At 35.3% G+C, this 15,367-nt stretch overlaps 3 protein-coding genes across 8 annotated transcripts in view; 1 reads left to right on the top strand and 2 right to left on the bottom strand.

Annotated features, from left to right (window-relative positions):
• LOC108760768 (uncharacterized) overlaps positions 1–7,852 on the top strand; it is a 31,419-nt gene extending 23,567 nt beyond the window's left edge. For all 6 annotated transcript variants that reach the window (XM_018506917.1, XM_018506918.1, XM_018506913.1 and 3 more), the window contains 7 exons: positions 46–470; positions 555–788; positions 1,121–2,035; positions 2,362–2,488; positions 2,673–2,991; positions 3,075–4,131; positions 6,631–7,852. In XM_018506917.1, coding sequence (XP_018362419.1) covers positions 46–470; positions 555–788; positions 1,121–2,035; positions 2,362–2,488; positions 2,673–2,991; positions 3,075–4,131; positions 6,631–7,201 — 3,648 coding nt within the window. In that variant the 3' untranslated portion in view covers positions 7,202–7,852. The remainder of the gene's footprint in view (positions 1–45; positions 471–554; positions 789–1,120; positions 2,036–2,361; positions 2,489–2,672; positions 2,992–3,074; positions 4,132–6,630) is intronic.
• Positions 7,853–8,240: 388 nt separating this feature from the next.
• Positions 8,241–11,238, bottom strand: CCT6 (chaperonin containing TCP1 subunit 6). The gene is made up of 7 exons (XM_018506725.1): positions 10,961–11,238; positions 9,947–10,538; positions 9,523–9,858; positions 9,368–9,433; positions 9,076–9,298; positions 8,822–8,990; positions 8,241–8,742 (listed from the first exon to the last, which is right to left on the bottom strand). Exons 1-7 carry the CDS (start codon positions 11,095–11,097, stop codon positions 8,670–8,672), a joined length of 1,596 nt encoding a protein of 531 aa, XP_018362227.1. The 5' UTR covers positions 11,098–11,238; the 3' UTR covers positions 8,241–8,669.
• Positions 11,239–12,727: 1,489 nt separating this feature from the next.
• The window catches only part of LOC108760636 (nucleolin), a 2,917-nt gene continuing 277 nt past the window's right edge, over positions 12,728–15,367 (bottom strand). The window contains exons 2-3 of the mRNA XM_018506692.1: positions 14,802–15,364; positions 12,728–13,845 (exon numbers count right to left, since the gene is read on the bottom strand). Coding sequence (XP_018362194.1) covers positions 13,196–13,845; positions 14,802–15,364 — 1,213 coding nt within the window. The 3' untranslated portion in view covers positions 12,728–13,195. The remainder of the gene's footprint in view (positions 13,846–14,801; positions 15,365–15,367) is intronic.

Genomic DNA, 15,367 nt, shown 5'->3' with positions numbered 1-15,367 from the left:
TTTTTAAGAACTGTTATGTAATCCCTGCATATTTAATTTATACAGCCTTATGAAGCTGCCGATCGGAGAAACAAGAAACGTAAACGTGCTAACAAGTCTGGAACGGAACAGGAAAATGAAAAGAGTTTGGATAACGGAAAATTATCGTTTAATCCTGACGAAATAGAGCAATTACCACGTCAAGCGATTTACAATCGGGAAGTCCAGTGTGCCGTATGTCCTTACACAACTAAAGTTCGGACAAATATTATCCGGCATTTGCAATTACATGCGAAAGACGAGACTGTACCCGAGAGCGGTCCGGTCAATCCTGTTCCTTGTTTAGATAAGAAAGAGAAGATGTTCGATAAGATGGTGAATCTAGCGAGCAGCTCACACCAAAATGGTCGTATGGGCGCAAAATCGAAAGAATCTATTAAGGAAAGCGAGGCGGACGATAGCATACCAAAGTTTGTACCGGAACACCAAAGGTGTGTGATATTAATTAAAATTGCAACAAATAAAATATTAGAGAAATATTGTGTTCTAACAGTTATATATATTTTCTACCATAGATACGTATGTGGCGTAACCGAATGCAATTACTTAACGGTGAACGAGGCAATGTTAAAGTATCACTTAAAGGCTCTACATTCAGAAGAACCATATTTCCATTGTCCACATTGTCCTCCATCATCGTCGGGTCAAGAGAATCAAAATATAGCGATCGACAAAATGGGCATTCATTTGAGAATGCATGATACAAGACTCTATAAATGCTCCCATTGCAATCATCATCATTATCATAGGTTTGTATATATTCGTATGATAATTTTAATTGTATATATAATTTGATTGTATCATTTATATATTTTTTTGATTATTTTATAAAAATTCTAATTTTATATACACATATACACTTAATATAATTTTAAAACATGTGACAAGTATGATTAGTAAACTTTATTATTATTTAATCATTAATGTATCAGTAATCAAGATAAACAGATTGCTATTTTCCTGATAAAAAAATTAATACACGAAAAAGAAAAATATATATTACTTGTCAGATGTTTTAAGATTTTCTTGTTGGCGTAAGTGCACTTTCTATGCTCTCTGATAGTATTAAAATGACATCTAGACATGTTGTGGAACGACATCTTACTGATAAGCATCCGGAGAAGAGACCTTTCGTGAAAGTAATAAGGGAAGTGGAGAACCCAGAGAATGTTCAGCAACCAGTCCCAGATGAGACCGAGGAGGAGGTACCCGACCCGGACGGCAATCATTGGAAATGTAATCTTTGTGATTTTAAATTTGTTTACAAAGCTGAAATAGCTACTCATGCTGACACAGTTCACGGTGAGAGCTCCCAATACAAGTGCACCCTGTGCCCATTTAAAACGAACGGAAAAATACTTCTTGAGCAACATATAAACAGCAAGCACACACACGATTCTAACGCCGATTACACCATGATATACCAGAGGATAAAAGGTGTCAATAAACGGAGTACAGAAACCGTTGATCAAGGCGGACAGGACGAACCCTTTGATACGACACCACTTTGGAGTAGAAACATGTCACGAGTTCGACATATTCGCGGGATCCTCTTGGAGGAAGAAACCGAAACGCCTGCGACGAGTGAGACGTCGCCCGTAACTTCAAAGCTATCTTTAGGCAAACGCAAGAGCGACGCAGAAATCGTGACAAAACCAGCTAAAATAAAAGTGACCGGGAAATCAATATCTCTCGATGAAAATAATAAACTGTCTAAGGAGAAATCAAAACGGTCACTTTCATGCGATAAAGTATCCGGGGAGGCGGAAGGCGAAGGACATATTATGAAAGAAAGTGCACAAAGCAAAGTCACTGGCAATAAATCGGTGAAAGACTCGATGGAACTGATCGACGGTAATGATTCCGATGTGGGAAGATTTGGACCTTACGGCAAACCGGATGCCAATATGTATGTCTGTACGCTGTGTAATCAATTCAAGTCGAAATACAAGCACGATATGAGAGATCATCTTTATAGGGAGTTGAACTATGTTAGGTAAGTGACATGTTATATTGAAATTTAGAAAGCCAAATGTGCCATAAGAATCTGTAATGCAGTCTGAAATCGAGCAGAATCTATTATTAATTTACCTTCAGATTGCATTCTGGGGATGTCTTATCATGTTATATTAACAATTTTTACCAGCAAAATACAAATATACATGTAACGACAGTCAGATGCTAAATTTTTATTCGAATTTACTAACAGACTGTTGAGTTATTGAATTGTGATTTTACTGGAACGTAGGCACTTTCAGAAATTAAATTTACTTTTTGTAAATTCTATTACTAAAAAAGATTTTTTTTAATTTATCTGTTTAGATTTCATTGCAAGACTTGCGGATATGTATCGGTAAATCGTAAAGCATTATTGCTGCATATTGGGAAACGTCATAATGGAGAAGGTACAGATGAGCCACTTTCGCCGGATAATGCGATTGAGGATTGGGTATATATATATATATATACTTACTAAAATTTTATTATATTCTTTACTATTTAATAAATAAAAATTTTTAGTAATATTATTAATTAACGATAATAAAATGAAATATAAATATAATATTTTATTTTATTTTATTAATTCTTGCTTTATTCGTACATTATAAATAAACGTTATGTATGATTTACAGGTGATGACTTTATTGAAAAAGCAAACGGACATGATCAAGGCGTGGAATCACATGAATGTTATCTATAAAAGTATACCCATTAATACAAGTTCTTCAAGTTCAGATGTTAGTTTCGTGAAGATCTCAACCAACAAAAAATCCGTAAATCTTGCATCTACGATATCCAAACTGCAAAACGACGTTCTTGAAGATGCTAATAAAAGCAGCATAGACTCTGATGACGGAGATAGCCGAGACAACGAGGATCTTGTAATCGATATGAAGGAGGATGAGGTGTACGAGATTAAGAGTAACGGAGATAAATCTGAAAATGATAAACGTAAGTATATAGATTACATTTAGAATTACATCTCAGTTTCGTTTATAAGATCTATAAAATAAAATGCATGATTTTATGCGCAGTTTGCGAGAAGACTGATGATGATCTGGACAAGCCAATTGTCTGCAAGCATTGCCAGACGACGTTCGCCGGCCAACGCGGATTCAAGTTACACGTACAATATTCACATTTGAAACGACTGAGCTTCCTGTGTCCCTACTGCGACCGTAGTACCAACTCGCAGACGATGATGTGCCAGCATATCCGCGCGAAACATCCGCACGATCCAGAAAGGATTATACACAATCCGGATGCATGGGGAAACACAAAGCTAACCAACGAATTCTGGGAGAAGGAGTATGGTCTTTCTCCACTGAAGACAAAAAAACGAAAATTGAACACAGAGAATAATGTTAGTAGCACCGCCGCCTCTGCAGCCGCAATCGGTTCCGTTAATAATCGTTTAGAGAAGTGTGAGGTGTGCAACTTTACAGCAGTAAATCATACTGGCCTGAGGAGTCACATGAGAACACACGCTCATCAACACAATCTCAAATGTTTGTATTGCACCTATAGCTGTTCGTATAAAGCAGAAATGGTGGAGCATTGGGAATCAAATCATCCCTCGGTACCGCTGAAATATACGGAACGAATGTCAGCGACTGACTCTTCCCCTAGCGAAACAAAAACCAAGCCACCGACGCCTCAAAAACAAGATATCGACACGTCAACAAAGAATGAAGAAGGCAATTCGTCATCAGCTGTAATCTATGGCTGTGTTTATTGTAACCTTCGCAGCGTCTCGCTGCCATCCATCAAGCAGCACTGGAATCTCATGCACAAGGACTTAAAGGGTTCGGAAACTCCTTTTGTTGCAAAGTTTCCATTTAAATATAAAGAGATACTTGTGTCGAGATTGCCTAAAAGTCCCACGAAGAAGAACGTCATTGAGCGTAACCAAGCAAAGCAGACAGAGAACCTGTCGCCTGTTATCATTCCAAAGCGTGGATGGGTTTGTCAATGGTGCCAAGAACTTTGCGAAACCAACAATGATAGGATAAGGCATCATAACATGTTTCATTCGCATTTACCACAAAAATGGAAGGAGCAACAGCAACAGAAGGAACAAGATCAGACAGAGTAAGTACTTACTCATAGACAAACTAGAAATACATAAAAAAAAACATAAAATAATAAAACATAAGCAGTAAGGGCCATTCCACACAAACTTGCAGAGCCACATAACCATATGCATAAAGAAAATTATTCAATCACATTTCTGTCATACAGACAAACTTAAAGTACCATTGGATGATTTTCTTTATGCATATGTTTATGCGTAAGTGAATTTACTAATCACAATAGATAACTAATAAATAATCAATATAATATATTATAGAACTGTACATATGTGTGTGATAATACAAATTATAGCAATTAAAGTCTTAAACGGTCTAGCTGGATCTTAAATGCTTCTATGATTCTTTGGTCGGTATTCAGTCAGATTTTATATTCAAAACCGTCTTAAGTACGATCTTAAGAAGTCATGAACCAATCAGAGGGCTGCATTAGCGTCTTAAGGCATTACTTAAGACGGTCTTGAAATAAGAATCGACTATGAATACCGACCTATGTGAATTTATATACTACGTATGTAGTCATTTGAAACGCGCGCCGAAATGGCTACTTACTAAAGCAGCGTCTACAATGAGATTTTAAAGCGTAAAACTTATTAGGCTTTTAGCCTTAAGTTGTAAGAAATTGATCAGGAGGAGAACAATCGACTATAATTGGTCAAGAAGGGCTATAATGGGCCTTCTACAATAAGCCGCAAGTCAGAAGTTCTAAGCGATCTTAAGTCATAATCGGTGGAGTTGGCCAATAGCCAACTTGAACAACTTGATTAAGACTGATTAAGACTTCTGACGTTCTGACTTGCGGCTTATTGTAGAAGGCCCATAAGGATTATAGAAAATTCAAGGATTATAGAATCCATTAATTTACATGGTATTGCAACTCTGTACTTGAGTCGGAAAACCAAATAAGGGGAAAACGGAAGAAAAAGAACGGTTAGTATCGGTTCGTGTATAATATAAGTATGGCAACTTTCGCATTTGAACTTGCCGGTCTTTACTGTTCGGGGCGGAGCTTAACAATCTTCAACCAACTTCAGTTCGGCGACACCGAGAGTATGCATTTCCTATAGCAAAAATGAGGTGCTAGCAGTCCATAGGTTTGTTCTTTTTGGTTGAACTTTTGCATCAGTTCATCTCTTTCTTCCTTTTCTCTCCAAGAGGAAAGAAGAGGAAGAAAGATGAACTGGTGCAAAAGTTCAGCCAAAAAGAACAAGCCTTAATGAGCGCATTAGAGTGAGTAGGAGCTATATTGGAGCATGTTGGAGCATGCGACGCGAACAAATCTAAGGTTTGTTCGCGCCGCTTACTCCAAATTAACCCAGAGAGCACTTGGATCACCAGTAAGATGGCGGTTGGAGCAGTTGGATTCAACGCTGTTCCCCAACGCTCGGTGACACGAACGGATTTAGGACAAGTTGGGACAAGCGTCCTCCAGAAAAAAAGCGTCGCTCTGCCTCATGGACCGAGATTAATCGTTAAATTGAGCGCCACTCTCGTTAAAGTTGACTACAGAACATAGGTTAAGTTAAGATATCTGTAACAACCATGAAATACTTCTCTCAACACTACACATTCTCAATCATTACGCATGCGTGCGTAACATGCCCCAACCGCACTACCTTCCGAGGTGAAGCAAATAGAGCATGCTCTTAATTGATCCATGGAGTATGCTTTAATGCGACGCGACATCTAGTCGCCATATTGGTTCCGTTGACGCGAACGTATTGGAGCACGTTGGGATGAACAGGAGCATATTGGAACGTGCGACGCGAACTGCGAACAAACCTCTAGAGTCGGGAGTCTGTAGTGTGATTACTTTAGCACGCTCGTATTGATCACGGAATATAAGGGATCCGGATTCGACTCCCGGTCAAGGTAATATTTGGTAATTCTTCAGAATAGCTATCTTCACCTCCAATTTCGATGAAATTAAGTTCATTCGACACGTTTTTGCGTAAAATGAAAGAATCTGGCAGAAAAAAATCCGGGACTGCCCTATGAAGCGAGATACTGAGTGTTAAAATTGACTATTAAGGTTAAATCACTTCCGATTTCGATGAAATTAGGCTCATTCGACGCGTTTTTGCATAACATGAAAGAATCTGACAGAAAAAAGTCCGGGACTGCTCTGCGAAACGAGATATTGAGTGTTACGCAAAAATATGTCGAATGAACCTAATTTCATCAAAATCGGAGATGAGGTAGCTATTCTAAAAAATTATCTAATATTTTTCGCAATAAGAATTAATTATTTACAGATTTTAATATGTCATTCAGTATAATTAAAATCGTTTGAAAATGCGAAAAAGCATCAAAATTTGTTAAATTGCTAGTCAATTTAACTCGTGATATTACTGCGATAATAAATAATCTCTACTGTGATTAGTCGATTTGCTTGTTGTTTACATCTTATTACTTAATGTTTTTGTATATGTATATGATATATATTGTTATATCTACAAGAAACATTTAATTAAACACATGCAAAATCTATGTATTTTAGCACATCAGTACGGTTGCCTACATACAATACTGAAAAGTACGCGACAAATTCGAAAAATATCTCGAGTTTTGAATCGGTTGTAGAGAACCTGATCACAAAGCATGTCAATCAGATCGAACCTGGTGACATGAAAAACAAGAATGATCAGAGCTGTAATTTGAACACTTTGACATCGAAAGGAAATAGTCGTCAGGCTGTCGCAAGGAAATCTACCACCAAATCGACTATCTCGTCTGCGAGACCAAGCCCACGTGTATTCAAAGCTGTTGCACGCAAGTCTACGAATCCAAGGTATCCGCCGAATTTTTTTAAACCGCTACCAGAGGAACACAGCACAGACATGGAATATGAGGAAGAAGAAATACAGAACAAACAGTTCGTATCGCATTATGGAATACCAAGCAGTCCAGTTAATCTGACCGAGTTGAATACATACATGGTGGTCGGGGGCCACAGTATGCGGGTAAACTGTCTTACTCTTGCAACGCTTATTAATATCAAGCCGAAAATATTAGTGAAAGACATTAGAAAAGATCCTAAATATACCGCAATTCTCTCAAATTTGGATTAATATCACAATAATTATTCGTATGATATCGTAGATAGATAGAATTTTAGTGTTCTATCAAGATTCAAAATTTTTGCGTTAAGGACAGTTGAGTGTGGATTGTTGTAAAAACTAGTACATAAGTGGAATTGCAACAAAAACCCCAGGTTTTATTTCTGTACGTGATAAAATTCATTTGCGATGATAAAAAGTGAAAAGATACAGTGTGTTTTAAGCATCGAAAAATCATAATTTAATCCTCATATTACTTGCGTATTTTTTTTGCTTCTGTGGTTTTTTTATTTCATAAAGTACAATGTGTATAAATTGAAAGTGGAGATACGATCATAGCTATACATCAGGAGAAAAGAGGTCAGAACAACTAGTACAATGTAATCGTAGGATATTTAAATATGTCTCGTCTCGAGTATGTGTTTGATGTGATACTTTTATATATGAAGATTGTCTGTTGAACTCTTGAATTATTGTTAAACTTACCATTACATCACAGATTTAGATCGTAAATTGCTGAATAGTTAAATAAAACTATTTTTTTAATACCTTTCATAAAATCACAATTACGTTAGCCAATTTACACCTTACTCTCAATATTGCAACATATTTATTCAGAATGACAGGACAGTTAATATTACAAAAGTAAAAATGTTTTTCCATTTACACATCATGTTTTTTCATACCATGTAAATATTTTATTATGCCTTATTTTTATGAAATTCAGTTGGACAATTTTGTCGAAGTGTACCGTATTATTCTAGCAATGAAATCGTACTATATTTGGAGAGGTATACAGATGTAATTTAAACATTAGAATTTAATTATTACATTACATTATAATCTCCAGTAACCACACGAATTCTTTTCAGCAAATGACATGATGTTAATACATAACAGAAAATAGGATTTTTTTCTGTGAAAATACAAGACTGACAAACGTCCTATTATTGTAATGACAGTTTTTAGAACGTTGTAAATACATGTACCATAAATAAATATTTTTAATTTTTATAAATTGACCAGTAATATGAGTAATCAATTTCAGGCATACAAATTAAAATTACTATTTTTTTAAGTAAAAAGCAGAAAGACGAATATCTTTTAATCTATATAGAATTAATGAGTCGTCTCTTTTTGCGTCAAAATTCAATTTTGCCTTTATATATATATTTTTTCATTATTTACGATTTCTCTTTTCATACTTTCAAAGATATTTTGTACCTTTCTCAGTTTATATTTTACGACGTTGTGAAATTTTGTAAGTGAATGAAATACTTTTTACGAAAACATTTTATTATTCAGTGTGAAAAGTCATTATCGTGTTATTAAATATTTAAATCAAAAATAAGAGATCAAGCAACATATTTGGTTAACACATGTAATGCAAAATAGATGATAATCCAATAATTTGAATTATTTCGTAAAAAAATTATTAGTGGTCCTTAAACTTTTAATTCCATAAGAATTACATTGTAATTTAACCCTTTAGAGAAGATAATCCTGCTCTCATTATTTCGTCAACCAGAAGGAGATTACTGGCGATTATCGTGCTGAAAATAAAAAATTGTTATCCATGTAAGTTATAATATTCCACAGAGCATACACATAAGTGTTTTAATAATATCTTACCAAGAATTGATGATTTGTTTTTTTACATTATAATTATCATAAACGCCAGCATCCGCGGCTTTTAAAGCTTCCCCCGTAGACAGATCCAATCCTACTGGTTCTCCTAAAGCAGAACTTTCCTCAAATAATTTAACGATTGTATCTTGCGGATCAAATCCACTATTAACGGCTGTGAAATAAAAAAGATAAAAGATTAATCATGACAATGTTAGACAATATTAATAAAAATAGAGATTCATAAGTATTATGTTTACCGAGAGTTTTTGGAATTACGAGTAAAGCATCGGCATAGGCCTGTACTCCCAGACGTTGCTTTCCTTTCACTTGCTCTTTGTACCGTTGAAGAGCTTGGCTAACCGCAACTTCAAAGGCTCCAGCTCCAGGAACGATTGCACGATCGTCAATAGCGTTCTTTATTGCCCTAAGTCCATCACGCACAGCATCTTTAAGTTGGTCCAATGTAAATTTGTTAGGACCCTAGAATATCAGTACATTAGTATATTAGAATATTCGCATGCATCATTACAAATAAACTATTTGCATTACCTTCAATAAAATAGTTACAGAATTTGGCTTTTTGCAATCTTCTATAAAGGTATATTTAGTTTCTCCCTGAAAAATAAATTAAATTTATAGAAAAAGTTTTCAGCTAACTCTTTATGTGATAACTTTCATTTTTAATGAGAAATATAGAAGATTACCAAAACATGTTCATACACAAGACCGGCCCATCCCAGATGCTCTTCTTTCAAATCATCCACAGAATTCATAGCTACGCCACCACAGGCGAGTGCTAAGCGTTCCATGTTTCTACGCTTAGCTCTGCGTAAAGCCATAATATTCTCTTTTGCGAGCATATCGAGAGATGATGGATCGATTCCTTTTTGATTTATCACAACAAATGATTTATCTGTTCCGTCGCACAACTTCTTCTTCAATTCAATAATCTTTTTTACGCGATTATCGATGAACACGCGTTCAGCAGCTACTAACTTTTCGCGTTCTTCCGCTGATTTGTAAAAGAATCCACTATTCACCTATAAAATTAAAATCCAGAGAATTATGTCTTTAATTATTAATTATATTATATTAATTAAATTCTTGTTATTTTGCATTAGCATGTACCTCACTTTTCTCATATTCTAGGCTCACATTACAGGTCAGAATATATGCATTTTCTACCCTTTTAGGCATATCTGGATGTCTAGATCCATGATCGGTGACTATGCCACGAATCAGAGTGGTATCATCTGCTGTTCTATGTTGCATTTCCATCAATTCGATCATGTGCAAATCGATTTCTTTGTCCTGTTGCTTAATAGCCAGCACAGCGTCCACGCAGATCTCGGTTAACTTGTCAGCCACGGTATGGTGAACCTTTGTTCTAAGCGAAGTCCTCACAATATCTAACAGGCTCTGCTTATTAGGCTCAATTGCAATTTTCATCGAGTCTAAGATTTCTAATGCCTTAGCACGAGCCAAGTCAAAACCATCTGTGAGCATTCTAGGATGCAGTCCTTCTGCTATATACAAATCAGCTTGTTTCAAGAGTTCACCGATGACCAGCACAGTACTGGTCGTGCCATCGCCAGTCATATCATCCTGAGCGGTGGACGCTCTTGCTATCAGGGATGCTGTAGGGTGTTGAATTTGCATTTCATGAAGGAGCACATTGCCATCCTTGGTAATCTTTATATCTCCGGCTCCAGAAACCAACCTGGAAATTTATGATTAAAAACTAGCATGCTACTTATTATAAATATTACGACTAGATTTTTAATTAAGATTACGTCATTCGATTAGTGTTTTCTTAATGTAAAAGTTATATTGAAAATATCAATAAAAGAAAAGAAACAGTTGATATGATAAATAAGAAAAAACTACATCGAGAAGCAACATCCGTGGAACATCAACCCCTCTTCTCTCCGGCAATTCGTAAGTCATTTCCTAATAAGGAGAATAATGCGATGTCGGAATACCGCGACGTTCTACGAATTTCTGACGAATAAAAATCGTTGCAATGCATTCGGAGTCAAAGAGTTTCGAGATATTTTCATGACGTACGCGAAGAATCAGAGTGAGCGGTGGCTACGATGAAGCGGCAAAATTACCGCGTGAACATACATCGTGGATACATACATTTTCATGGTTCCCTTGGGCCCCAAGTTGGTCCTCATTACATCCTGAATGCCCTTCGCGGCGGAAATGTTCACTGCCAAAGCCTGCGCCGCCCGGGCGAACTCAGCCTTCGGATTCAATAAACTGATCGCTGCCATCCTCACGAATTCTCGTTTCCTCGTATCTTCAGGTACCACACTTAGCACACCTTCAACGTCTCTTGGTCTCTACAGGCTTATCCGTAATTCGTAAAAGCACACGACCGATCTTCATGCGACGTATCCTTAAGGCGCTCTCACAAAGAGATCACGACATCACGCGGACTCATCAGTTCATCGCAAACTTACGAGGTCTGTTCTTTTTAACTTGTAGGTCTGTTCTAGTTTGTTTCATTCTTTTATTGCTCTAGTTCTTACACGGTTTATCTTTCCTCTTTTTCTTTTCAACGTGGAGAAAAAAGGAAAAAGATGAATCGTGCAAGAAGTTCAGTTAAAAAGGACACGCTTATGGACTTGGTCGATTAACGTGATCGATTTATAAAAAAAAAGTTGCGAATCAAGCGGGAAAATATAAAAATATAAGATGTGTACTTTCGCTATTTATTATAAAATAGTGACAACCATGCGATGCCTTCCAACAAACAACTCGGTACAACACAGTGATCATTTTATCCTTGTTTAACATTGGCGAACAATAAGGATGTAATGCTGCACTGTCATGTCACGTGTTTCTTGTTGGAAGACACTTATAGATATATCAGAAAGATCACAAAAAATATAAACACAAAATCGGTTTATTTTGTCATAAGAGAAAAGAAAATGTTTACAGTGGGAAACAGCAATATGATATAAAGGATATTAATATTACAGAAACAAACACACGTACATCGCATGTTAACAGCTTACAAATTAATGCATATATAGTTATCATTAAACAGAACGCTTGTAAGGTTGTAATATCTAATCGTACAAAATGCAAACGGTTATCAGAATTGTCAGATTTTACCTGGAATTATGTACAATCTTCTCTTAAAAAATACAAACATTCTCTCTCTGATTAATTAACAATGAGTGTGCTCAAGCTAGCAAAGCAGATAGCAAAGTATAAAATATATCAGAATAAAAGTCTGTTAACAGAAATGTACTATTACTTTTTAGCTTATAATTTGTTGCTATACAAACTATAATTTATATTACTTTGTTCAAGTATCCAACAATATGTCGCTATTTGTTAGCAATATTTACTCAGCGAGCAACCTAGCTGCTTTGCCAACTTGAACACCCAACATTCAATGACAATTAAGTTTAAGTAATTATAGTCTATAGTAATAAAAAAAAGAATATACAGTTTATTAACACCAAAAGCGCTTCCTTATTTCATAAAGATTTGAAGCTGCAAACTCAAAATTTTCTTAAAAGTGATTGGGGTTAACTACATTGTTAGTAATAGAAATAAATGTTCCAAATAAAACTACTAGACTAGAGAACGGAAACAATATGTATATATGTGCGCATAATTATTATCCGTTATCTCTTTAGAAAAATATGTAATATACTTAACTCCTATATGGGCAACAGTAAAAAAATGTTTATCTGTATTTTTATCCAAGATATTCGAATTTCTGCTCCATAACAATATTATAATAATATCAATATATTAATATTAATTATTATTAGTATTATTATAATTATTATATATACATATTTTTTATATATGTTATTTCTTATAAATATTTTAGCAGTGCTGCCCAGAAATAGGAATAAAAAATTTCGCATAAATCCTATCAAACTTTCTTATGGCACTGCATGTTATTAATACACAGCTGAAAATTCAATATTACACAATCTCGATAAAAGATATCTTTAAAAAAATATGTTTTGTTAGAAACATTTTCCGGTAACATTTTTATCACGCTTTATTACAAGCTCTTATATAATAATACAAACAATGGTGTGAAACTTCCGTTATAGTGTATATATTCATATATTCCTTTGCTTCTTTCTTTACAAAAAAAAAATAAATATCCTTTTTAGAATATTAAGATTCATAGGATTGATAGGACCCGATACTGAAGTCAAGTCATAACTACAGTGAAGGATCAAAGACCTAAGACCCAACCCATTATTTACTCTGCAAATATTTCGATAAATACATTAAAATATCAGATTGTACCCTTCTCCTCTTTCCTTCCCCATATAACCGCGGTTCTTCATGTGCGTTCCTATTAGTCAAATATAAAATATAGTACTGTATTTTTTAAAGACATACAAAACTTGCTCCTTTTTCATTATTTGATGCTTCTGTGATAGACTCTTCTTTTATCGAAATTGCATCACTGACATCTTTTTCTTTTTCGTTCTCTAAAATAATATCATCTTTACTGGAGGAAACAACTGCATCATTTTCATCAATTTCTGATATTACATTTGTTTTAATAGCTTCATTCTCTGCAGTTACATCCTGTGTTGCTTCTTCCTCATCAACAAATGCAGCAACTACTTGTGCTTTTTTCTGTTTTCCTTTGACTTCATTGCCGTTTTGCTTTCCGTTCACTGCTGCAATTGCTTTCCCTACATTTCTCTTCTTTTGATTAGGTTCTGCCATATGTGCTTCTCCATTTTCTTTGACATCCACTTCAGACGTTGTTGCCGCTTCTTCTTCATTCGATTCTTCTTCCTGATCGTCATTGGTCTCTTCTACCACAGCATTAAGTTTTTTTTTGGAAGCAGCTTTTTTTGTCTTTCCTTTTTTTGCATTTTTCATATTTTTTGTTTTTGGATTATCTTCCTGTATCGCTGCATTTTGTTCCTTGCTATTTTGTTTTTTTCTTTCTGTTTTCTTTGGTGGTGATTTAACAATTTCTTCTACAGGATTCTTCTTGGATCTTCCTTTAGAAGTCACAACAGCTAAAATAACAAAAAGTTGTATACAATATAATATTGCCTAAATAACATTAACAAAATTGTTTGATAAAACACTATAAATAATATAGAAAATAAACAATTCTAAATTAAGCCATGAAAATCTTTGGTGTGCTCGGTGGATATTAATAAAAACTTCAATATATAGATCAGTGGTTTCTACATTTGACAATTATATTCGGTAATTTTATATTAACAATGTCTATGTAACTGTATCTACATGCGAATTTATCAGATAACCGAATTGTCATGCGAATTTGTTTTCGAGATTTACATCGTTGTGAAGTAAGTCTTGGCTTATATTTATTATAGTTCTCACCTATTACTCTATTTATTAATTAAGGCTTAGTTATTACTTTAGTTATATATTTAAAGGTTTTTAATCATTACTATCATCCAGCCTTGCAACTGGTGAGAACGACTCTCTAATGGAGTAAGGGTTACTGCACAACGATTGTGACCAAATTATGCCAATTTTTGTTAATATAGTAAGTTTACGTCTTCAATATCATGGATCATCGCATATTTTTTGCTGAAGAAGGCTAGAATACTAGCCGAAACACGTACAAATCTCATTTCATTTAAATGTAAGATAAAGCTATTTTGAAGAGTATTTTGCACTGATCACTGTGCTAATTCCCAATTGCCTGTTTGTCCTTTATTTATATTTATAGATCAGTAAATTTTATAAACTAGTTTATTACTCATTCTTATTTATTGCAAATACATCTAAATTATATGGAACGACTGTAATGTCTTGTAAGCTACAGATTTCTTGAGAAATTCAGCTGTAATATCACATTGGAATTTATTAAAAATTTATTACAATTTTCTTTAAACGAGAATTCTCCCATTTTTGCTCATTGCCAACTTTTATTATAGCAACGACAATATTCTGACAAATGAAAAATAAAATAGAAGAAATTTCAAGAGGAACTTACGTGCATCAAAAGTTTCCATTTTCTTCTGTCTCCCGCGAAGTTTTTTACTGGCCTTTGTTTCATTCTCCTCTACCTCTTCCTCGTTCTCGTCGATAGTCTGTACCACTGCAATAGCTTCATTCGCATCCTCCACATTTTTACGTTTCCTCGACACCTTTGCAATGGCCTGTGCTGGCGCATCATTTTCTTCAACCATTTTCGCGCGACGAGGCCTCTGAACAGGGATGTTCTCTACATCCTTGGCCCTGGTTTGCTTCCTGACAATTGGAACCTTAGCTTTTGATTTGGTTTCAGTCACCTTCTTTCCCGCCTTTTTCACCACTGCTACGGCCTTGCCGCTGCGAGTTTTTTTCTCGACCACCTCCTCATTGTTGCTCTCTACCGTTGTTTCCTCAGGTTCCTTATCAATTTGCTTCTTAGATTTGCTTTTTGTACCAGTTTTTGTGGTAGTCGTGGCAGTAGTAGTATCGGCGGCATTCCTCTGCCTACTGCGTAACTTCTTTGGCGAACTCGCCGGCTCGCTAGCCGCCTCGTTGTCCTGCTTAGTCACCTTTGCTTGCCGGCTT

The sequence above is a fragment of the Trachymyrmex cornetzi genome, unplaced genomic scaffold (genome assembly GCF_001594075.2).
Source record: "Trachymyrmex cornetzi isolate Tcor2-1 unplaced genomic scaffold, Tcor1.1 scaffold23, whole genome shotgun sequence".
Classification (NCBI taxonomy): domain Eukaryota; kingdom Metazoa; phylum Arthropoda; class Insecta; order Hymenoptera; family Formicidae; genus Trachymyrmex; species Trachymyrmex cornetzi.
Note: the sequence above shows the minus strand (reverse complement) of the source record. Positions and strands in the feature narration are given on the sequence as shown.

Coding starts and splice junctions, on each gene's coding strand:
- CCT6 (XM_018506725.1), bottom strand. CDS start 11,097: ATGGCAGCGATCAGTTTATTGAATCCGAAGGCTGAGTTCGCCCGGGCG. Junction 9,859..9,946: donor TAGAATATGAGAAAAGTGAG/GTACATGCTAAT, acceptor TTAATTTTATAG/GTGAATAGTGGATTCTTTTA. Junction 9,434..9,522: donor TTGTGTATGAACATGTTTTG/GTAATCTTCTAT, acceptor TTTATTTTTCAG/GGAGAAACTAAATATACCTT.